The sequence below is a fragment of the Ochotona curzoniae genome, unplaced genomic scaffold (genome assembly GCF_017591425.1).
Source record: "Ochotona curzoniae isolate NIBS_2020 unplaced genomic scaffold, NIBS_Ocur_1.0 scaffold_3208, whole genome shotgun sequence".
Classification (NCBI taxonomy): Eukaryota; Metazoa; Chordata; class Mammalia; order Lagomorpha; family Ochotonidae; genus Ochotona; species Ochotona curzoniae.
Genome location: NW_024467106.1, coordinates 51179503 through 51204584, shown reverse-complemented (window position 1 = coordinate 51204584; position 25082 = coordinate 51179503). Strand labels below are relative to the sequence as shown.

Sequence of the window (25082 nt, the reverse complement as noted above, 5' to 3'; positions counted from 1 at the left end):
TTTAGCACCCCCCCAGGAAAATACCACATAGTACATGGTGTTCAAATGTCTCGTCTCCCATCTGTCTCTTCTGTAGTTTACCTATACTGTTTTTGGTGTTCTTCTCTCTCAGAGCGCAAGTTTCTTTGTGCCATGCTAGCCAGATTGAATTATGCTTACTATGAATGTTCAAAATCAAGCCTGAGTGAAAGTTGCTCACATCTCAGACCTCAGAGAGGAAACCAGCTCTGCAGCGTGCAAAGGAACTGATTCAGTTCCCAGGAGACTTCTGAGGGACTGTGGAAGCATACAGCGAATCGAAATCTAACAAGACGGGTACCACTTCTCATATTTAAAACTGTTCTGTAATCACTGGATCAGTGTGTCAGGCAATGGGCAAATACATCTAAAATATACAAGAATTCATGCAGTAAATGTCACATTATTTGGAATGACAAACATCACAAAAACAGGGGTTAGGGTTACTGCTGGCAAGGACACAGATAAGCATGATCCTTCTTCACACAGCTGATGGGGATATAAATTAAAAACTGATGTAATTGGGCCCGGTGCGGTGGCGCAGTGGTTAAGGTCCTCACCTTGCATGTCCAGGATCCCATATGGGCGCCAGTTCTAATCCCGGCAGCCCAGCTTCCCATCCAGCTCCCTGCCTGTGGCCCGGGAAAGCAGTTGAGGACAGCCCAAAGCCTTGGGATCCTGCACCCACGTGGGACACCCAGAAGAAGCTCCTGGCTCCAGGCTTCGGATTAGCTCAGCTCCAGCCATTGTGACCATTAGGGGAGTGAAGCAATGGAAGGAAGATTTTTTGTCTTTCTTTCTCTTTGTAAATCTGTCTCTCAAATAAAAAATATATAAACCTTTAAAAAACAGTTAGTACAGAGGTTCCTTGTTTATAGCAGCTTTATTCACGATGATACCAAAACATGGAATCCTCCAAGTGACTTTTTGTCCATCAAGGAGTGAGTCAAAAAAGAAAAAGAAATACACGGGCCCAGTGCGGTGGCCTAGCAGCTAAAGTCCTCGCCTTGAACACGCTAAGGATCCCATATGGGCGCCGGTTCTAATTCCGGCAGCCCCGCTTCCCATCCAGCTCCCTGCGTGTCACCTGGGAAAGCAGTCAAGGACGGCCCAAAGCCTTGGGATCCTGAACCCACGTGAAAGACCTGGAGGAAGTTCCTGTCTCCTGGCTTCGGATCGGCACAGCACTGGCCATTTTGGTCTCTTGGGGAGTGAATCATCAGATGAAAGATCTTCCTCTCTGTCTCTCCTCCTCTCTGTATATCTGAATTTGCAACAAAAATAAATAAATCTTTTTTAAAAAAAAGAATAATAAATACAGTATGCCTACATAATGGAATATTATGTAGCTACAAAATTGAAAGCCCATCATTTGCAACAATACAGGTAAAGCCAGGGAAACAGAGAAAAACAAATACCACAGATTGCACTCATCATGTGGAACCTCAAAAGTTAATCTCCTGGAAATGGAGGGTACAATAGTATTATCAGGAATTGCAGTGTCGGGGAGAATATGTTTAAGGAAGGTGGCCAAAGGATATAATAGAGTAATAAGTTCAAGATGTCAATGGAACAACATGATTATTTTAATCAATGATATATTCTGTGCTTGAAGAATAATGAGAGCTAATGTAAAGTAGTCTCACCAAAAAATAACTATGAGAGATAGTACATGTTAACCAGATGGAGTCATGTCACAGTACATATATACTTCAAGATATCATGTCATATATAGTAAATATATACAGTAGCATGACTGTAAAGAGAAAATGTATTAACAATAAAAAGAAGTCAACTCAGCCCTCTCAGGAAACTGTGCACGTTTAGCCAAATTGAAAAAGACGAAGGAGGAAAGAAACCAGAGTGTTAAGATAAGCTTAGCGCACTAAGGAAGCACAAGGTGGGACACTTTTAAATTCTGCACAATGGGGAAATGATGCTGAGTTCACAGGAATTAAAGATAAGTGCCCTCTGCTAAGACAAACAACACAGGTATGTTCACAGCTTGGTCACTTATACTGAGCGACAGTAACCACAGACAAGTCCCTCCACCCCTCTAAAGCACGGGATTCTAACACACAGGACTGGGGCTGACGACATGCAGCCATCTGCACAGTGTGCATGCTCAGTAACTGTTCCATGGATGCTAATTCTTCCTAGAACTCATAAGAGATTTTCCTGGTAATGTTGTACATTATGTGTGCCTATCAATGAGTCATAATTTTATAAGGAAAATAAATAACCAGACATGTTGGTTTTCCATAAAGTCTTAAGGCAAATACATAAGAAGCTAATGCTCAGTAGCAGTCAACAGGTATAAGGTAAATCAAGATAATATAGACAATGACAACTTCACACTTTTATGACCAAAGTGTTTTTAAATGAGGACTATTTAAGCAAATGTTATTTAACTATCAAGGAAGAATCTTATTGACATAAACTTTATTTCCCAGGACTTGACTTGTGAAGGACATTGAGACACTTGGGAATGACAGAATTATACTCAGCATCTCTGTCAAGTAAACAAAAGTAGGCTCTCAGCTAACATAAAAATGTAAAAATTCATCACAATGGGCATTTTGATCATCAAAGCATATAGCTTCCTACTAATATTGCTAATTGGCTCACAAAAATTTTAACACTCTATGCAGTCTTACATAATTTATGTTTGATATGAAACTATCCTTATTTCGTTTTAATGTCAAATATTTTAAATGCACAATTCATGACATTAACGTTTCACCATGTAACTCAATGTAATTGATTTAAAAATACAATCTTAAACAAACACTGTAAGAACCAACTATGAATATATATACATAAAATATATTTCATCAGCAATATAAAGTAATTGTCTTGGTAATTAAGAAACCTCATTTGGCTCTAGTGATAGTTTATTCAAACATATAATCATACTATATAACTAACAAGTACTCCTTTTAATCAAGTATATAATTATTAAAATATTCTTGAGGAATATAATTGGCATATTATAAATATATTTCTATCACAAGTACTTAAATCTCAATAAATGTAGCTTTAAGAGGGCCTTAGTTTAATTAGCATAGAGCTACTCTCTTCTCGAAATGAAATTAAATCCTTAAGGGAAACAAGTAATTTGAAGCATAATCTTACATTACTTAAGTATAATTACTATACCTTGCCAAGTTAAAAAAAATAAAATAAAATAAACCCCAGAGAACTGACTTGCCCAAAACACAAAGATCACATATTTTTCATGGAATAAATCTCAGCTTCTCTTGCAAAAAAAATCACGAGAGATTCTTAGAGAAATCATTAGACCCCATCTGTAGAGATTCTGCCACAATTTGTTGGGAGCAGGCTCTGAATGGCAATCATGATTTCTTCTTCCACTTTTTCCCCCAGAAGAACCACTACCACAGAGAATGACAAAATGTGTTCTTCACAATCCATAAAAGTTTACTGCAGCATTATTGTAGTTGCCAGAAAAAATGTAGATACACACACACACACACACACACACACATATGTACATACACAAAACCAGAGCCAGGATAACTTACCCCCTGTAAGCTGAAATTTCTGAGAGGAGAGGTCCAAAAAAACAAATACCTTGAAAAGGACAATGGCCCTACTTTGGCCCAACGTGCAGGAAAACGTGCAAGCTTCAGCCCCATGACATGTTGCCAGAACCAGGTGCCCCACTGCCACAATCGCACAGGATAGAAGAAGAGAGCAAAAGCAGGCAGGCCCACAGGCAGCAGGATCCTGTGGCAGCACGAGGGTGTTTCTTCTGGTGACAGTATTGCTACAAGTCACTGCAGTGGCACACAAATAACTCGGGGAACCTGTCAGGGCCCATTGAAGTGTCCACCCCACAAAAAAAGGATTTAACAAGGGGTGTGTGTGTGTGTGTGTGTTTTAAGAAATTAACAGAAAATGGGGGAAGGAGAGAGATGGAATGCAGACTGTGACAAATCAATCCTCTGCTTTACAAATGTCTCAGATAACTGTCCTGCAGGAGATGGAAAAGGAGCTGTTCTGTGTCTTTGGTTGACAGTATGTGTTTGGTTACTGTTAGGCCAAAGACAGCTATAATAATCCTATTTCCTTGCTCCGAATTAAAAAAAAAATGCTACTATCAAAAAAAGATTAGTTCGTCATTTTTATAATGCATGTTTTGTATCATGATTATAATGGATAAGGAACAAAATGTTACTATCTGAAACATTTTGTACAAACCTTTCATGGTGTGTTTTTGACCTGTTTGTTGGCTTGCTTGCTTGCCTGCTTGTTTTGAAGAGAATCTAGGCAGTAACGGTGTATAAAGTCTTCTAGGAATATGAAAAGTTGCTAGAAATTGCTGCATAGATCCACAATGATCATTTACAGGCCAGAGAAACAACAAATTGAAAATCTGGTCATTTTAGATGTACCCCCTACAGAAAATAACCAACTTAGAAACTAACAGTTCTTCCAGATAATATATACCATATTTTACTACACTGAGTATGTTCATGTTAATAGAAGTTGAACATCGAATTTTCAGTATATCCGAAATCTCAAATGAATCTGCAAAACCTAGGGGAGTGTGCATACACATACATAGGCTTTATGCATGTATAGGCTTTATGTATGTACGTATGGATGGATGTATTTCTAAAAAGAATCTGAGAGGGCTTAAGAGCAAGACATACCCAAAACAAGACATGATAGCACCTCCACATAAATTACTTCTGCAGCGAAAACCTTTGATTGCATTTTTGGTGTGAGGATTCTTCTTGAACTGAGTCCCGTATTCTCCATCTAAGTCATTATACACTGCCACAAAACCTTGAGGATCATGGTGTAACGTGAGATGGGAACTGTCTGGAACACAGTGACTCAGTTGTTTGCATCTGTTAATGCTGTCAGGATGCTAGAAACCAACATATCCTAATGGGGAATTTGCTATGACCAATGCTGGGTCTTGTGTTGGCAACCAAAGGATCAGAGAACAAGTGGGCCACACAAAACTGAAGAGGTGTTCTACAAAATTCACTGACTGTCCTTCACCTTGCTTGGTACTTGTGCAAACCCATCACCTGGGAGAGTTATGTCTCCATTACCATTGCTATTACAGCAATGACAGATTTTTCCATAATCTAACCAGTCATCTTATAACACAAATATAATCCTTTCCACCTTACTTCTTTAAGTATTTACCAGTTTGCTGTCCTTTGTTCTCATTATCCAGTCCTTTCTACACAACAATCAGACTCTTTTCACAACCTTGACAAAAGCTCTATTTTTGCCTGTAGACTTCTAAATTCCCACATCACTTTCAAACACAGAATTCCCAACTCACATTGCCTCCAAGAAGCCTGACTGACCTCCTAATAAGGCCAATTCTGCCTACCACGGGCTCCCTGTATCACATCCCTTTCCTGTAACACTTAACTTTGCTCTTCATTCACTCTCGCTTGCTATTCTTAGGTCATGTCAGGCAGCATACTGCCACAGGGTCTTCAAGTCGATGAACTACTCTCCTCCCATGGGCAAGTTCTCTACCTCTTTCAAAACATAACTGAAACATCATCTCCTCAGTGATGCAGTCCCTGACCCGATTGTCCAACGTCAAATAACATCTGAGTCCCCTCTCACACATATGATGCTGATTTCCTCTGCTCTGCTCTTTCCCTCACCATTAACAGGCATCCCCTTGGAACACAAACTATGCTTTCTTCCTTATGAATTACCTTATTTGTTATGGTTATCACTGAATTTCGTAATTTGAAGACCCTTAGAGCATGATCTTCATGGTGTAGAAATCAGGAGGGTGGGGTATCTGCCGTGGCCACTGATGTATATCACACAAACTTGGAATGGAGAAGATCTCTTAATCACTTACGGACTAAGAATGTAACCTATTTGGAAAGCAGACAGGGAGCGAGCTCAGATTTCCCAGAGCTGCACAACATCTGTGAATTAGGATGAGAGTGCCAAAAATATCTCTGGAAGAGAATTTCACTGTGCAAACTTAAGGTAACCTTCTAGAAAACATAGGCACTTGAACCCAGTGCAAGAAAGAAGTCCTTCAGTTATCACAAACCCATAATCACTGCCATGTTTAAACACAAATTCTTTTTTAAATATTTGCTTATTTAAAAGAGTGATAAAGGGGACGCAAAAGATATTGTAAATTGACACAAAGGGCCAGAGAGTGGATGTGGGAATAGAAAAGGAAAGTTGATTACTTAACAGCTATAGGCTAACTCCAAACAATTCAGAAGCAACAGGTACTTGTCTTTATGGGCTGTCCCATTTCCAAAGTTTCCCTGTTTTATCTTATCCAGCCCCTGTTACCTATAGTCAATGTAATTTCAATGATTTACCCTTTCTTTCCCCAAATTTTCATTCTAAAAATGCTTTTTGCGCTCAGTGCAAGTGTATGACAATCTAGCCTTGCTGCTGGTAGCCACAAACACTCCCAGGACCTGATCCCTTTCTGGTCAGCATTTGCAGCATCTCAATAAGCTTTTATTTCAGAGAGCACTGCATCTCGAAGGCTTTAGCCGGACACCATTTACCTTGCCACAAATTACCATGGTTAATTCTCATGAAACAACTACAAGACAAGGTTCGTGCACTCATCTTACAGACAAGCAGTGTAACACAAGCCTGGAAGGTAGGAGAACATAAACTCTGGCTGTCCCCAACACTCAGCAACATGAGAGGAGTTAGTGGGTGGAGAAAAAAATATCAGGTGCATTTTAAAACAATGTTCAGAGACAGCTATCAGACTTCCCAGATCTCCTCATCTGCTAAATTGTCAGACACACAATTTGAATTCAGACCCTTTTATTGAAAGCTGATGTTCTTTCAACCACCCCATATTCCTCCTAATTAAAATCATGAAACAGGCATGAACCTACACAAACGCAGCCATGGAGTCAAGCACATAATTCCTTAGGACATCTCAAAATAACAACAGGAAACACAATCTGATATTCTTCGTGTTACTCTGATGATCAAACAACCAACCCACTCCATTTGATTTATTTGATATGGAGGTAGCATAAGCAACATTCCAGCGAGAATTTCACCAAAATGAACAAAGCTAAAGGCTTTCATACCAAATCTTGACTCTTGCGTTAACTAGTGTATCATGTTCGTAGGTAAACCTTATTACTATCCAGACATTACCACAGTCATGGGGGAGCTTCCACACAGTGCCTCATTTGGGCAGTGCCCTCCTGAGCACTGGTCTTTGAAGTGCTCTCCCAGAACAGCTGTCCTTTAGGTGGACTCATTACAAGGAGGAGGCTTCCCTTTGGGTAGCCAGAGCATTCCCCAAGAGAAAAAGGACCTCCAGGCACCAGGTGACTTGAAGCCAGGAAATGGAACCTCTATCCCAGCTAGAGCTCTCAGGGCCAAGGGCTCTCTACCTGACATTGTTACAACCTACAGAGGGAACACAAGACTTTAAATGAATAATTCATCACCCCAAATTCATATTCAACTGCAGTACCTATATAATTGCAGTTAAAGTACTTTAAATTTGTCCTTCTGCTTTATATTTAAGTCTGAGATACCAGGTAATGGAATCCATTATCTAATTCATTTTCCACAAACAGATTCAGCCCAAATGTTTGCTGCTGGTGCATTGTTAAATTTTCTGCTATTACGAGCCACAGAAAGGTCTGGAAACTGCTAGAATTGGGAAATTCTATTGATTTCAATTTCAAGAATTTCTAAAGAGGCCCTACAGAGAGAGAGACTGAAAATGTGTTGTCTCAGATGAGATGCACACAAAGACACACTTCTATTGACCTCTACATAATTAAAACCTACTGACTTTCATTTCAAACCAATATGTAGAAACGAGAGCTGATTCACATGCAAGTCTGGGTTTCCAGTTTCTCCAGAAGAATAGGAAGAGCTTGAGTTTGCATTATCAAATGCGAAGAACAGGCTTGGTGGCTGCTTCTCTTATGATATTCCACAGAAACTTTTTGTGAAGAATTGAACCACCCTAATTCAGTAGTGAATCTTACCTGTCCAGTCATCGTAGGCACCTGAATTTACCATCCCTGGCTTTATGCAAGGCCCAAGCATCGGGGTAGAATCTGAGATGAGTAAACACACTTGCCCTGAACATGAGCAATAAGAACTATTAGACAATTCCAAGAATAACACATGAAAAGAGCCAAGAGAGACACAGAAACCATAATAATTTGTTAAAGTGTTGGGATGGGCCAGGACAGAAGAAAAGATAAAAATCTCTCCCTCAGTAGCTACTTCTCATCTTCTCTGACTATCCTTCCACGAGTCATCCATTTCCATACGTCATATATCTTGTATATTCCACCTTCTGATGTTCAGTTCTGTATGTGGCCTTTCTTCATGCCGTAATCATGTAGAAAACACTTAGGACCCTTATCTATTCTAGTTTTAGAACAGCCAGCCTCTTAAGTGGTCTCCTACCTTCAAATGCATCCTCTTCACACTGTCAGTGACCAACTAGAATTGCAAGTTGGGTCTCTTCAATTCCTAGCTTAAATATTGTCACTGACTTCCCATTGCGGTTAATAATGTGGCTGCCTGAAGCATGAGTCAAAGTGCTCTTTGAAAATTGCCTATGCTTGATCCGCATCTTCACATAATGTATAGAATTCAAGTATTCATATTTTACCTCCAAATAATAGCAATGTGTTATCAGGTTGGGAATCACTGATCCATCTACCAGTTAAATCCCCAAGTTCCTCAGCCTTGCCTGATGCCTTCCAGAATTCCCTTGTCTCTACTACGCTTCCTAACATTACAATAAGGACCTGTACTTGGCCGTACCATGTGCATATATCTATTATTACACTTGACCCGCTGCACTAAAATTTTCTCTGCGTGGCCTCTTTAGTGGCTTTGCACAGAGTGAACACTGAGCAAGCACAGAAGGCGATAGCAGAAAAAAATAATCTGGAAAGCACTGCTGTGAAGTGAGAACGCAAAGTGAGAAAGTCTGCAAAGCTGGAAAACCAAACAACGCTTTTTCAACTTAAAAAAAAAAGTTGGTGATTAAGAGTAATCTGTGAAAGCTTCTTTTAGGCACAAAGAGGGAACAAGGATCCTGAGTAAATACACCAAAGGGAAGTGAGCCAATTTACTCCCTGTCCAATGGTGGTGTCAGATCCATTTGTTCAACTGCAGACTCTCTAGAGAAAACAGAAGCCAGGATACAAGTAATTGTTTCATTATAATTATCATAATACTCCTCCTGTTTCCAACTCTCCTTCCAAATCAGAACAATTAAAATGGAAAAAAAAAAGAATTATGTGCTTTACAATGGCTAAATGATTATTTGCTATCCCTTCGCTGATGTAGGTTTGATTATCGCAGAAACAGTAGTCCTCCACAATGATTTCTGCTGCTGGCTTCAAACAATTTGCACTGCGGGGGCCCTCCCTCCTTCCCTGGAGATTTAACTCCACAGCTGAATAGACTTAACCATTTGTCATTTTCCTTCCTGAGACGCCAAGGTTTTTGTTGAATTAGTCTTCCATCTGCATACAATTCCATACAACCGCAGTTCTAAGGAAAATACACTTATGCCCTTCATACATCTGCAGGAACATGTGTCTTCTGCTAGCTTGCCAGGACAGACTGACAGCAGTTGTTGCATTTTCTTTTTCTTCTTTTTTTTTGCCCCCTCAATTGAGTGAAAGATTCCAACTACATCAGAGAGCATGCTACTTCACTGCCCACCCCGCACGAAAGCTTTTCAATTTGCTGACATGATGGACATTTTTGAGCACTTGCTACTAGATCAATGGTGCTTTCTCGCTAGTTTTAGTTTGTTTTGATTTGTAAGCACTGAAACGGTACAGAGTATATCGACACAGAAGTGCCCATGATATGATCAAATTTACCATGATGATTTTTTTTTCTGTTTTTGCCTTCCTTTATGGAACTAATATCAGGCTTCGATACCCACGATTACAAACTGTTTCTTTACAGGCCCTCTGTAATATTCCCAGCAAATGCAAACCTTTCTAGCATTTTTCTCCCTCTGTATATCAGATGTTCATAGCTTCAAATGTCAGGTGCATGGTACAACAAAAACTATCCCACAGCTGACATATTATTCATTTTTCAATAGTTTGCAATGTGAAATAGCATTAACAGTTGAATTTCTGAGATACCCCCAAAGACATAAAGTTCAGCAACACGCAGTCTTTCCTACATACATACTAAAGTTAAACACCATTAAACACCTTGATCAAGGGATGTGCTCCTTGAAATTACTTCTAATCAATCTGCTCCCAATACACATTATTTATAAAGCAAAGTACTGAAAGAATTGAAATCAAACTTGCTCCTTTCCCTTGACTGATCTCACCTGGTTAATCAAACCTTTTGATTGACACCTCCTACTGCTCCCGTGTGGCAAGAAGATGTGGGTGAGTCGGATCACAAGCGGGTTTCATCAAATTATGGCCCCTAGGCAACTTTTCCCCACTGCACATATTTTTTAAAAGAGCTTTACCAGGGTGGCAGGTTTTCTGTCATAGCTTCTGGTGCTGGCATCTCATATGGGTATTGGGTTCAACTCCTAGTTGCCTCACTTTCAATCCAGCACCCTGTTAATACCCTGGGAAAAGAATCAAAGATGGTCCAAGTGTTGGAGTCCCTGTACTCACCAAGGAGACCTGGATGAAGCACCGAGCTAGCTGACTTCCTCCTCATCCTGCCCTGGCTGCTACTGGGGACATCTCAGCCAATGCAAGCTTTTCTCTTCCTCTCCATCCCCACCCCCTCTTTTTTTTTTTAAGATTTATTTATTTTTTGAAAGTTAGATATTCAGACAGGAGGAGAGACAGAGAGGAAGATCTTCCGTCTGATGATTCACTCCCCAAATGACTGCAATGGCCAGAGCTGTGCCTGTCCAAAGCCAGGACCCTCTTTCAGGTCTCCCACGTGGGTGCAGGATCCCAAGGCTTCGGGCCATCCTTGACTGCTTTCCCAGGCCACAAACAAGGAGCTGGATGGAAAGCGGGGCTGCCGGGATTAGAACCAGAACTCATATAGGATCCTGGTGCATACAAGGTGAGGACTTCAGCCGCTTGGCCACCATGCTGGGCCCTCCCCATCACCCTTCTATATTCCTCCTTACTACCTTTCCAACTCCACCTTTCAAAAAATGCATAATCATTTTATTGTTTGAAGGCTTTACTAGAACATAGAACACAGCCCAGGTATTTATTTATATGTTGTGGCCTGTCTTTATGCTACAACAGCAAAGTACAACAGTTCTTACAGAGAGCATATGACATAAAAAGCCAAAAATATTTATCATGATAGCCTTTTCAAACAACGCTGGTTAGTCTCTGTATAAAAGGCAGGTAAATTCCAGCTCCCTGCCTGTGGCCTGGGAAGGCAGCAGAGGATGGCCCAAAGCTTTGGGACCCTGCACCCGCGTAGGAGGCCCAGAAGAGGCTCCTGGCTTTGGATCAGCATAGTATCGGCCCGTTGCGCTCACTTGGGGAGTGAATCATCGGACGGAGGATCTTCCTCTCTGTCTCTCCTCTCTGTATATCCGCCTTTCCAATAAAAAATATAATAAAAATAAATCTTTAAAAAAAAAAGGCAGGTAAATAGTATAAAGCTTTCAAATGCTGGCATTAAGTTTTTAAGTTATCAACATGTTCATTTGCTCCATTGCATTCAAAGGCTTGTTGAGAACTTCTTTTATGTTGTCATTTTAGAGGGAATGTTAGGATAAAACAACTGCAGGTCTAAGCTTCTCAACCTGCAATGTGCTTCAATTTAATGACAATAACTATCTGGTGCTCTGATGTTTTAGAGCTGTGCTGCAAACCAACTCAAAGCTTGTTAACAGCCTTGACATTTGATTCTAGGTTTCAGTTAAGGGGCTCTCATCTTCATCTCACTTGAGGTCATTCACTTGCCTACATTAAGAAGAGAACAGACTCAGGATGGAAAATCAAGACAGTTTCATTCACATACCTGGCTCATCCCCAGGGACAGTTGACACAGGGACGGGATGCTGGCTGGGTGCTGCCCTCTCTCTATGGGCTTGCTTTGGCAGGATAACTGGGAATCTCAAGAAGGTGACTGAGATGGCAGACGCTGAAACCAGCATCTCCTATATGCCGTAAGTGTTCGTCCCAGAACTAGGGCCAAGATCATTCCAATCAGCACCATTCTATCACTAATAAAAGGGTCCAGGTACCAATGTGTATTCAAGGGAGGAGAAATAGAGTCCATCTTAATATGAGGAAAGATAAAATATTTTGGTCCTTATTTCCAGCCTATCATACCCTGACAGCAAAAGTGACATCCCGATTTGATCATGAAATTATGGAAGCATATATTTTTTGCCTACAATTTAACATCAAATTGACAGAAAGAATGACAAGAAAGCTATCTGAATAATGAGCTTAGTGTTATAATAAAATTCTGGTTGTACAGAATTCAAAGATTCTGATTCTTTTTAAAATTTGAAGCTGGACAGAAATCACTCTCAAAGTCATTCAGCCCTCTAATTCACACAGCGTGAATAAACTGCGCCTGTGAAATGAGCTTCCTTCCAGGATGCTGAACCTCTACCGTGACTGTCAATGAAGGTTCTGGAGGAATTGTCCTCACACTAGGGCAGCACTGCTGGCCACTCTGGACATGGATCTGACAACTGTGAATTCTGAGTCCCTGTGTCTGTCCTTCTCAAACACTTTGTTTTGGGAGCCAATGTTGTGACCAACTGTCACAGGCAGGATCCCATGTAAGTGCCACCCTGAGTCCCAGCTAGCCATCGTGGGATCAAGCCCCCTGCTAATAATGCTCCTTGGAAGTCAGTGAACATGTCGCAAGGGCCTGGATTGCTCCTGTGCAGGAAAGAGAAACAGATGGAGTTCCAGGCCATGGCTTTAGCTCAGCCTCGCTCTAGCCATTGCATCCATTTGTGGAATAAACCAGCAGATGGAAGACTTATTCATTCTCATTTTCTCTCTCTCTCTCTCTTTTCAAGAGACTTTCAGATAAATAAATACATCGTCAAAGAAAGTTTCATTTTTGCTCTTTTCTAGAAACCAACAATTCTCACAATCTACATCCATCCCAATAAACTATTCTCCCTTTTGCTCTAGGCAGGTCATCTGCTGTGATCATTTGTTTTTATTGTTTGAAAAGTAGGAGAGTCAAAGAAATGAGATTAAAGCTATAAAGGGGTTTAATTAAGTATCCAAGGGGATGATGGTATTAACCATGACCATACTTATGAGACAATACTAGTTTTACTGCTAAACTAAAATATTAAAAATCCATTAAACACTGTAAAGCACTCAGTTTTATACCAACAATGGTGCCTAGCATGATGGCTCAATGGCTAAATTCTTGCCTTTCGTGCCCAGCATCCCATATGGGCACCGATTCGTACCCTGGCTGTCTGCTTCCCATCCAAATCACTGTTTGCGGCCTGGGAAAGCAGCTGAGGATGGCCCAAAGCATTGGGAACCTGTTCCCCTGTGGGAGACCCAGAAGAAGCTCCTGGCTCCAGGCTTCGGATTAGCTCAGCTCCTGCCAATGTGACCACTTGGGGAGTGAACCAGCAGATGGGAGATCTTTGTCTCGCCTTCGCTCTATGCATTTGCCTTCCCAATATAGACAAACAAATAAATAAATCTTTAAAAATAATAAAAATATTGGCTAATACAAGTCTACTTACTCTGTGGGAAAGCACAGTCTTATGAATTTCACACCGGTTAACTTAATCCTCACAGCCGCTCTATAATTACCATCCAATCTTCTAGACAACAAAAACTGAAACATGAACACGTAAGTACTTTCGTGCCTCTAATTCCACAGATATTAAATATAACTATATTTATCTTTCCCAGTTTACACAGATGATTTCAGAAACTCATGAGAAGTTCATCATATTTCTGAAATTTTTTTTTTTCCTTCCAAACCCTATGGAAGTTAGAAACACCATACTGTGTCTCCCTCTGCTAACTTCTGTACCAACACTCACAATCCACATTTTCCCATGAGGATAATTCAGCACCCAAGATGACATTAAGCAACATGTGGAAATAATTCGGTTGCCACAATCAGGAGACAATGTGATATACACCTCACAATACTCTAGAGAGCCCATTCAAAAAAAAAAAATGTCCCAACCCCAAGTGTCAAGGGGGTGAAATGTGAGACACCCTAGTTGCCCTGCTGACCTAGGCCCAACATGGAAAGATATCGCCAGTTCAGGACCTGAGTCACAACTGGAAATCTATGATACGACTGGTTTTCTTTACTTTGTTGCTGCTTTAAGAAATATTGTTTAATTCCTTAAACAAAATAAACTCAATGGGGGAAAATGTTAGACACCACATTTCTACATATGCCAGGCATTACGTTACAGACACGACTGGGATGCAAACAGGCCTTTGCTGAACATCTGTGCAGCACTTACAGGCCACATTCAGGAGTGCATTTACACTTTACAGACACCTGTGCAACCAGTGGGCATCCTGCAAAGTCAGAATCGAAAAAAATTGCCCCAGCTAGGCAAAGGATTCAGACTTCAAGCTAAATCTGCCTGATAATACCATGATCTATTTTAGCAAAAACACTTACATCATGGCTTAATGATCATCTTATGGATTACCTTATATTCCCATTGGGATTAAAATGTAATCCAAATGCATTAAATCACATAAGCAATAGAGGGTGGGGGTTTTTTTGTTGGTTTTTTTTGTTTGTTTGTTTCTTCCCCCTCCCTCCCAAACAGAAGTGGTTACCAGCAAAGGTTTTATTTAAAAGCTTTCTTCTATATAGAAAAGACAACACAGGAAGCACTTAGGAATGCTACTGCTATAATTTTGATCAAATGGAAACATAACAGAACGGACCTACTGAAGTTACATTCTTCCTTGAAATTTCATGTTGGCCATAGCCTCCAATTACAGAGTAAATCATCAGAAGATCTTCTTCTCTGTCTCTTCTCCTCTCTGTATATCTGACTTTCCAATAAAAATAAAATAAATCTTTAAACAATTATACAAATGTGAGGAACTTTCATTGAATGAACTTGAAATGTGTTGCTGATAAACAGCAGCATTTTATTTTTCTCTTACTTCTTTTAAAGTGTTGAAACATAAAAGAAAACCCAATGGATTATATTTATCTTATTGTAACTTCGTATACTTTTAGCTCAAAGCAATATACTGTGTACTTTTGTTTAATTGAAGAAATAAGTACACAGCACCATTTAATGTCAAATAACTAGTTACTTTAAATGACTGCCACTCTAACATACTGTGAGTTTTGTAAAACCCTGTGCAAATTATAAAGTGAATTTAAACTTTTCTTGACAGAACAAAGCTAAATAAAAATACCTTCTGTTGTAAGACACTGAACTTTATTCACAATTCTTAATACATTTTGATTTCCACATTGTTAATGTATATTAACACTGATAAGTATAAATAAAACAATATGAACTTGACAAAGAAAACCTAAGATTATAGTAATTGAAAGATATTTGAGGAGAATAAAACATGTTCAAAACAAAAGATTACTTGCAAGTTTCTGAAGATAGCCTGCATCCCTTATTAATTTGGTTTGATTTTTCATTCTGAATTATAACAATTATATTGGTGGTACTATATATTTACATATGTAAATTATAATGGTGGCTCTGGTTTTAAGAGAGAGCATCTTCATAAAAACCAAATAAAGCAGACTCCCTAAGCCTGTCTCTCTGTGGAATCTTGAATGCAGATTTCACTTCCCACCAGCTTCCAGCCTCTACACTCCCTTCCTTACTACAGTGTCCTTGCCATTTTTGATCGCCAGTCAACTTCTTGCCAGAATTAACTCTGAATTGACTGGTGCAGCTATCACTTGACTTATGAGGTTATTTGTTTCTCCAATAGACCATTTATGATGGTCAGTACTGACTCAAGAGATATCTTTGGGACAGGGGAATTCTAGACCCAAGGCAGGAAGTAACCACCACCAGCATGAAGCTCCCAGACAGACTGAAGTCCAATATTCCATCATAAGGAACACTGTATCACTAACCAGTCACAGAAGACCACAATCACCATAAGATAAATCAGGAGCTTGGATATGACCTGAACATGCTCCTCTCAATGCCAAGTTCAATCGTTAAGAAAATTAACCCCTAGGGCCCGGCGCGGTGGCGCAAGTGGTTAAACGTCCTCGCCTATGCACGCCTGGGATCCCATATGGGAGCCGGTTCTAATCCCGGCAGCCCCGCTTCCCTTCCAGCTCCCTGTCTGTGGCCTGGGAAAGCAGTCGAGGACGGCCCAAAGCTTTGGGACCCTGCACCCGCGTGGGAGACCCAGAAGAGGCTCCTGGCTTCGGATCGGCATAGTATCGGCCCGTTGCGGCTCACTTGGGGAGTGAATCATCGGACGGAAGATCTTCCTCTCTGTCTCTCCTCTCTGTATATCCGCCTTTCCAATGAAAAAATAATAAAAATAAATCTTAAAAAAAAAAAAACAGAAAAAATAAAAAAGAAAATTAACCCCTAGCCCTCAGAGAGCCCAGGACTTATGTGTTACTTACCAAATATCTCCTTTCTTGCACCACCTCGATATCATTGGGGATTGGCTTTCTGTGCATCAGAAGTAGACCCAGTTTTGGGGGTTCTATAGCAATTCCTCCAATCAGTTTTACAGCATGTTCTGCTTAATAACCTGCACCACCCCTGTCCCATGCCTTTCATTTCTGCATCACTTCCGATTTGCTTCTTAGATCTGAAGGCCACTTTCACTGGCCTCCCTCCAAAGCATATTTTAGCTCTTCAGCTTCAATGATTTTTTTAAATTGTACATCTCTTCTGGTTATAACTTGAAAATATGTATATGACTTATATGATTCTTAAGATAAAACTCAATACCTTGAACAAAATCTAGCAAGTCTTGCATTAGCCTTTCTAAACCCACTTATTTGGAATCCTTCCTATTTGGAATCCATACACCTCCATATTTTCAGTGTCTGATGATATAACAGATTATTTGGGGAGGGGGTGACATACGAACATGCTCTCCCTTTCATATAACAGTTCCTCTCAATCATACATGGTTTAGCTACTCATCCATCACATAAAAGCTCAAAACTTCTTGCATGTGATCAAACGAAATGAAATTAACACCTTCAAAGAAAGTGGGTGCACTGTAAATTGTAATAAAACCAAGTGATAGGGCCCGGCATGGTAGCCTAGTGTTTAAGTCCTTGTCTTGCACACACTGCAATCCCATATGGGCACTGGTGTTTCTAATCCTGATAGCCCTGCTTCCCATCCAGCTCCCTGCTTGTGGCCTGGGAAAGCAGTCAAGGCCAGCCCAAAGCCTTGGGACCCTGCACCCGCGCAGGAGACCCACAAAGAAGCTCCTGGCTCCTGGCTTTGGATCGGCTCAGCTCCAGCCACTGTAGCCACTTGGGGAGTGAATCTCCCCTCCTCTCTGTATATCTCACTTCCCAATAAAGATAAATAAATCATAAAAAAACCCCACTTCTGTTGTTTAAAACATTGTGCCAATTTGGGCTTCTTGGTTTTGGAAATACACTGCAAATGGATTAAATATTATTGGGAAACCTGGAAGGAATGCTCCATGGGAATTCTAGTACATTTTTAAATCACTTTTCTTCCCTAAGTTTAAGTTATTTTAAAAGTTAAAAATGGGTCACTCAGCAAAGTTTTTTATTACCCCTCAGAAGAGTTAAAGTCAATAGCTGCCTATTTTCTTTCCATAACACCCGTCACAACTTTAAAAAAAATAACAAAATTTTAAGATTAATGTTAAATATTTCTCTATTCTACCAGAGTTATGCTTTTTAGAGCCAGGGAATAAACCTCTTTTTCTCACTATTATAACCCTGGAAATTCACTCAATTCTTGGCACAGGAACTGTAGCCAATACACATTTATTAAAGGAGCAATAAAATGCATAAATGAACCCATCACTCTTTTGTCCTTTGGAATTACAAATGTGTGTCAATATACATATTTACATCTGTAAAAGATTCTACTCCAATTATGAAGTTAATGGGATAATAAATGCCATCAGAGAACCAAACATATTTTTGAAATGATGCAAGTTAATGACAACAGAAATCATTGCAGTAACTAACAATTAGTGAATATTTATTATTATTCAAAATGCTTTATAAACAGTTCTTCATTTATTTGTTATGAGCAGGACCTCAAGTGTGTGCTAATGTTAATCTAGTTTTACAGGTGAAGTGCCCCTGGAAACGTGTAACGGGCCCACATTTAGGGCAGGATCTGAGCATAAGGACTGCAACCGCAGAGTTCATATTCCTCTGGTATGATGCACCCTTTCCAGAACTACAGAATACTGCCCAAGAGCATCCTAAACATGAAGTACAGATTCTGAAGATGCCCTGCAAGCTGATGCAGGACCACATCTCAAAATGCTTATATTCCCAATGTGTTGCACAGAGCTTCCTACACAGCAGGCACACACATGTGCACACACACAGGAATCTGGTGAAGGAAAAAACAAAGCCAACGTAAACTGAGGCAAAGAGAAAATATAAAATTATGCTTCAGAGAATGGTTTCTAAAAGTAACTTTTCAACTTAGTCCCTGGGATTTTTCTGTGATCCTTCATTTCAGCATTGACACTGGAGTTTCTGAATTAAATGAAACAAAAGGACAGAGGCAAGAGGAGAGGCAGCTCCCAAACAAATCAAAATTACTTCAAATGTGTCAGGTCAATAGTATCCGAGTGAGGAAAAGTAAAGAATCTAAAAGTGTGAACGGAAAGAAACGAGGAAATCATACAACAGCAGAATCAAATACCAGTAGGCTATTATACATAATAACTAACCCCCACTGTTTCAAATATCATCCCATACTTCAAGCTAAGGCCTTCACAAACAGAGATCAGAGACGCCAAATATACCCTATTTTGAATTTTTTAAAAGGAGAATTCCCATTACACTCAATAAAATACTTTGAAGGGTACCCATGGGTTGATTGTGTCACATATTCTTAGCCTTACAAGGTAACTGCAGCACCACTGGGAGCAATTAATGCAGAAAGCTACAGAAACCCAGCATTGGGACGCAAGGATCACTGTAATAGCTGGAGTTTTCCCTGGCTGCAGACAGCTGGATTTTGCTAATTTAGCTACTTTGAAATGAAGGGAGTCAAGAGAGGGGAGTAACATTTTTCTTACTCCACATCTCTGTCAATTCCGAGAGCAGCAAAGCAAAAAGGACGTTTGATAAACACGGTAGAACAAAACAGCTTTTCCCCTGTCCTCCCGAATGAATGCATTCTATTGTAACTGACCAAAAGAAACCAACACATTTACTTTCAGCTTGCAGATATTAATAGAATTCTAATCAAAGAAATACAGAAACAGCAACTTACCTTGTATAAATAATAGCTTTATTGAGATATAATTCACATATATTTCACCCATTAAAATGTGCAACCCAAAGGTACTTAGTGTGTTTACACTCAAGTAGTACATGACCTCAACCTAGTTTTAGAGTATTTCCATTATCCCAAACAATTTACTTTGTACAGGTTAAATAAATTTTCTGAATGACAAAGCACAGAGAGAGAATATTCAGAGTCTAATGTCCCTGGTGTGCTGGCCCTGTGGGAGGGTGTGCTTTAAAGCCAATCAAAAAGGTAGTTTTCATTCTTAACTATATTCTGGAAACTTCATACCCTGGCACTATCAGTGGCTACTCCTCCTGGCCAAGCTTACCTCCACCCTCACCATCTTCTGATTCACTGGTGTGTATTACCATATTTATCTGCAACAAATATCTCTAACTCCTCCCTTAGAGTAGCTGGAGGAAACACACTATCAGAAGCAACACCTGCAGGCACTTGGCCTGAAAGTGGTTAAGATTCTGCTTAGGACACTTGCTTCACTTACCCTACCTGGCTCTGCTACTGATGATTCCAGCTTCCTGCTGATGCAGCAGCCCTGAGCAAAGTCACTGGGCTCTTGGTTACCCACATGGGAGGCCTGGAGTGAGTTCCCAGCTCCTGATGTGGCTGCCACCCAGCCACTGGCTGACACAGGCAACTGAGGAGTAAATCAGTGCATGGGAGCCTGCCTCTCCCTCCCTCCTTCCCTCCCTCTCTCTCTGACACTTTCTCTCCCTTTTTTCTCTACTTCTCAAATAAGTTTTTTTTTTTTAAATTAAGGCAAATATGTATAAAAAAATCAACTGAAAAAACAAATGAAACATGTTCCATTATTCATTCTACCCCAGCCAAATTAATTTTAAATTGCTAATGACAGCAGAAGAGCTTACTCGTAAGCTTCATATGATCTCAGTTTCACTGCCGAAAACCAGTGTTTATAAGAACCTCCCACGGACAGAACTTACTAAAAAGCCAGCTAGGAATTAACAGGCTCCAAATAAACCTGACTTATCAACTAACCAACTACTGATCATCTTTAAGTCAAATAAAGAATTAAGCTCAGTGCTCCACATGTGTGCTCAATAAAGGTGTATGCTGAGAGACTTTGAAAATTAAAGAGGAGCAGGTTTAACATTTATTTATTTAAAAGATTTAATGGAAAGGCAGAGTGACGGAGTGTGGAAGAGTGACAAAGCGAGGAAGAGGCAAAGAGAGATCCTCCATCCCCTGGTTCACTGCCCAGATGGTACAACAGCCCAGCTGGGTCAGGCTGAAGCCAGGAGTCCGGGGCTCCGCCTGGTCTCACAGGTGGGTAATAGGGGCCCAAGTACTTAAGCCATTTCTTGCTGCTTTTATCAGTCATATTTGCAGGAAGCTGGATCTGAAGTGGAACACCTAGGACTTGGAGCAGGTTAAGAGTTCTATTTCTAGAAGTGGGGAGGAGAGGCAGGAGAAGAAATATGAGTTGTGTTTCTAACAAAGACCTCATAAACACACAGGCTCAGTCCTATTGAGCCAAGTGTAAACTCAGGTTTAGAATATTAACAGTAAGATCTTGCACTAGTGTTGAAGAGAGTGGACAAAATATACCAAGAGCGCATTCTTGGCCTGAATCTATTTGGCAAAAAAAAAAAAAAAGTACGTAAAAAATTAAAGCTATATATTAAATAAAACCACCAGAAGTGTTGAGAAAAACCCAGTCAAAAGAAAAAAGATTTGCCCCAGGGCTTGCTTCACCAATACAATATAAATGCATCTTTACTTGGCATGCAGTTTTACTGTTGAATTGACCTGAATCAAATCACAACTCAAACTATTCAAGGCGCTCACCCAGACCTCGCCCTAGCTCTTCCCTGAGACACTGGCTACATCAAAAACACACAGTTTTAAAAATAACAGCCAACGTCTTCTGGTGCATTCAAGACACAGGACTGGAAAGACATAAGATTCCCACACGTCTAACCTTTTAAAATAATAGTAGGGATCTGTAGAACATTTTAAATTGAAAATGGCAAAGACTGTAATTTTCTTCTAAAGGGATATTATCACAATGTTTCAACCTAGCATTGAACCAAGGCCCCTAAGAGCTCTGCTACTTAATGCAGAGTCACGCCCAACACTTTGCCCCAGCTTCACCATGGCAGATGATAATCCGGGACTCCCAGACTCTTCTGAGTTAACCATTAAAGAAGGACGTGAGTTTAACACATTAAATTATGACAGGGAAAAGGGGCGCTTCTCTCTAGTCCTCACTTTCGCATAGTCCTTTTTTCCCAAAGAAGGAAAACATTCTGTAAAAATATTTCAGACTTTAGAAATGGCTCTGACAAGCTGCCATTACATTTTTACATTGGATCAATACAATACACAGTTTGGTAAAAATAAACAACAAATATGGCTAGAAGAGCTAACGAAGACTTCAGGGAAAGGTCAGCGGGCCAGTCACGAAAATCTGAGAATATTTCTATGATGGTCAAGAACTCTTGCCTTGGTGCTTATATCTTTAGGGTTTCTTCCCTCAGCATTTGGAGAAAAGGTAATGACACAACGTAATGGGTTGAAGCTTGCATTCTGTTTCGTTCGTCATTCTTTAATCAATTTTGCGGTGTAAAATTGTACTTCCATCCTCCCGGGTTTTCAGGTACTACAGCTACTCTCAAGCGTAATGGATTTCCTCTCTTCTATATCTAAGAAAGAAAACATTGCTAAATTTTCTACCTTTACCAGAAACTTTCAGGTTACGCATGCTATTCAATAGTGCCAAAAGAGCCTGTTACAGGAAAAATAGAGTCGATCAAGGCTGAGTGGATAATAAAAATGAACTGCACAAACTGGAAACCTGGATTTTTTCTTTTTTGACCTGCGATGTGAAAGGTGAGAGTGAAGACAGTGACATCTTGAAGTTGGATACCTGACGTCACATAAACGTAAATACAGTAAATAATCTAATTACAAATTGCTAAGAAGAGCCTGTAATTCCTTTTGTGGAGCTGCACTGTGAAAGAGAGAGAGAGAGAGAGATAAAGAAGAAGGAGGAGAGCGGGAGCAGAAAGAGCAGAGATGACCATTTGCAATAGAAATTGCTTTTCTCTAAAGCAAGGTTTTAAAAGTCCTTGTTCTTAGGACTGTGTGTGCTTGGTGCAGGTGTTAAGATGATCATATCAACTACTAAAACAGCCAGGTTGGATTCCTATTTCTGGCTCCTGGTTCGTTTCCTGCTAATTCAGTGATGCCTCAAGTGGTTAGATGGCCATCATCCTACACTGTATTATGATCGTTTGGGAAATAAGGGACTATGTGAGAGCTCTAGCTCTCTCCCTCTCCCCTCTCACTCCCTCCCTCTCCTTTGAGTAACTAAGCAATAATAATAATAATAACAGCAATGATTAAAGATTTATTCATTTCCATTGGAAAGCCAGATGCACAGAGAGAAGAGACAGAAAGATCCTCCCTCTGATGGCTCACCCCCACAAGCAACTGCAATGGCTAAAGCTGAGCTAATATGAAGCCAGGAGCCAGGAAACTCCCCTGGATCTCCCACGCAGGTGTAGTGTTCCAAGGAACCAAGCCATCCTCCAATGCTTTCCCAGCCCACAAGCAGGGAGCAGGAAGGGAAGTGGAGCAGCTGGGATAAGAACCGGTACCCATATGGGATCCTGGCACGTGTAAGGTGAGGACCTCAGCCATTAGGCTATTGCGCTGGACCCAGGAATTAAAAAAAAAAAAGTAAGAGTACTTGCTCCTAACATCTTGAAATCTGCCTGCCATTTTCCATCAGAGAATTAAATGAAAGCATAGCTGCTCAGTAGAGTATGTTTTTACTTATCTGAAACATTAACTTCAAAGACATGTAATATGTATATCTAGCCTGGTTACTCTTAGGAAAATAGATAACTGTGTTCAGACATTCGACTGGGTTCCCAAGATCTTAATACACTCTGCAAAAAATTAACAATGAAGAACTCATTCAATTTTCCGCTATAGCCCAAACACATAGATAAAGCCATACGCCTAATTTCTCATTAATAACAAAATTCAAATTTAAACTTTCAAATAAGTGTTGACATTGATGTCAGTAAAATGACAAAGGAATCTTAGATTTTGGTCTCTCCCAAGTTGATTTTTTCTGGCATTATACTAGAAATTCCTTGGCTTCACCATAAAGCAACACTCCCAAGTGTTAATTGGGAAGCAATATACATTATTAGTCAGAGAATGTTGTGGTTCAATCAAACATGTACCATATGTAGTCTATTTTTAACCCTGTTTCTTCAATTCCTCGAAAGACCCTTTTAGAAAAGTGAAGGGAATACACGCTCTCCAGCGGATGTTTGCCCAAGCGCAATAAACACGAAGGGTCAAGATGACACAGAATCTGTCTTCAAGACATTCTTAACATTAGTCAAACTGAATCTCACTGGACTAGTCAGTTGAAGTAAAAGTTAACAACTGCAGATGTCAGACATGTTAATCCTGTCAGAGGACTCCCAAGGAGAAGTGGCAATCCTCCTCCAAGCTCTGAAGCGCTACCGTGGTCCCCGACAAGCCTTTTTCCAGTACTATCTTCCAGAATGCCATAAGACCGGTGGAAGCAGAAACACTTGTAAACAAGGCGGGCCTAATGCCTTCGGAATTACACAGAAGATATGATCTTCTCATTAACTGGCAAACGAATGGACCACAATTGCAGTTTCATAAATTGAGTCCAGAATTCAAACTTTGGTGTCTATATCCACAAAAACTCTCCTGGCACTTGCAGACCCTCCATTCAGCCTCGAAGTTGTCAGTTCTGCTTGATTTGTTTGAATACTACTCTCTGTGACAGCTGTCGGAAATGGTACGTTCCAACAGCTGCTGTGACAGCCACAAGGGGTTGGGAAGTTTAATTGGGCTCGATGTGACACTGTGCATTTTTCTAAACATAGAAACATCCGTAAAACTAAGGACATCTCTAACGGGTCTGAACAATATTTACTTATTGGCTCCACCAACTGGCTATCCTCAGTTTGAATCATAACTTGGTCATATAGTATCTTTCACACCAATCTAGTAAGATGTAGTAAATAACAACAAGTATGAGCACACGAACGGGCAATTCATAGGAGGCGGAATGCTAAGGAAGTCACGTCAACGATTTCTTTGAAAAGCTGGCTGATAGCCAGCGAGCATCCCACAGTGTCTCAAGATTCACTTCCAAAGAAAATGCACTCAGAGGCCCTGCGCCTGGTGCCAAGTGCAAACACAACTGCTCATTCTGGTCATGGCCCTCCCCGAGAAGGTAGCATGGCTTACTCTCTGCATTGGCGAGGAGGAGGAAGGTGAGGAGCAGCAGCAGCGGCCTGGCCACGTGCACCATCCTGCAGCTCGGCGGCAGCATGCGCTGGCAGCTTGGGATCACTGCCTCAGAAGCAGCAGCAAGTCTGTGCGCTCTGGAATTTCAGCCGGCACGCTTTCAGAGCCTGTGGGAGAAGGGCAAGGAAACACAGCAGTGTTCAGATGTGTCGTTCTTTCCTCTGCTCCATCACAATCAATATGAAAGACAATTAACTATAAACACGCAAAGTGTCACCACTATGCCTTTGTCTAGGAAGAAAACGGCTTTTTTTTTTTTTTATGAAATGTGGGCGCCCTAGAATTCCCA

General features: G+C 40.5%; 1 protein-coding gene across 5 annotated transcripts in view; it reads right to left on the bottom strand.

Annotated features, from left to right (window-relative positions):
- Window positions 1–25082, bottom strand: part of PTPRD (protein tyrosine phosphatase receptor type D) — a 500784-nt gene that overhangs the window by 363964 nt on the left and 111738 nt on the right. For all 5 annotated transcript variants that reach the window (XM_040962882.1, XM_040962877.1, XM_040962878.1 and 2 more), the window contains exon 2: window positions 24734–24900. In XM_040962882.1, coding sequence (XP_040818816.1) covers window positions 24734–24818 — 85 coding nt within the window. In that variant the 5' untranslated portion in view covers window positions 24819–24900. The remainder of the gene's footprint in view (window positions 1–24733; window positions 24901–25082) is intronic.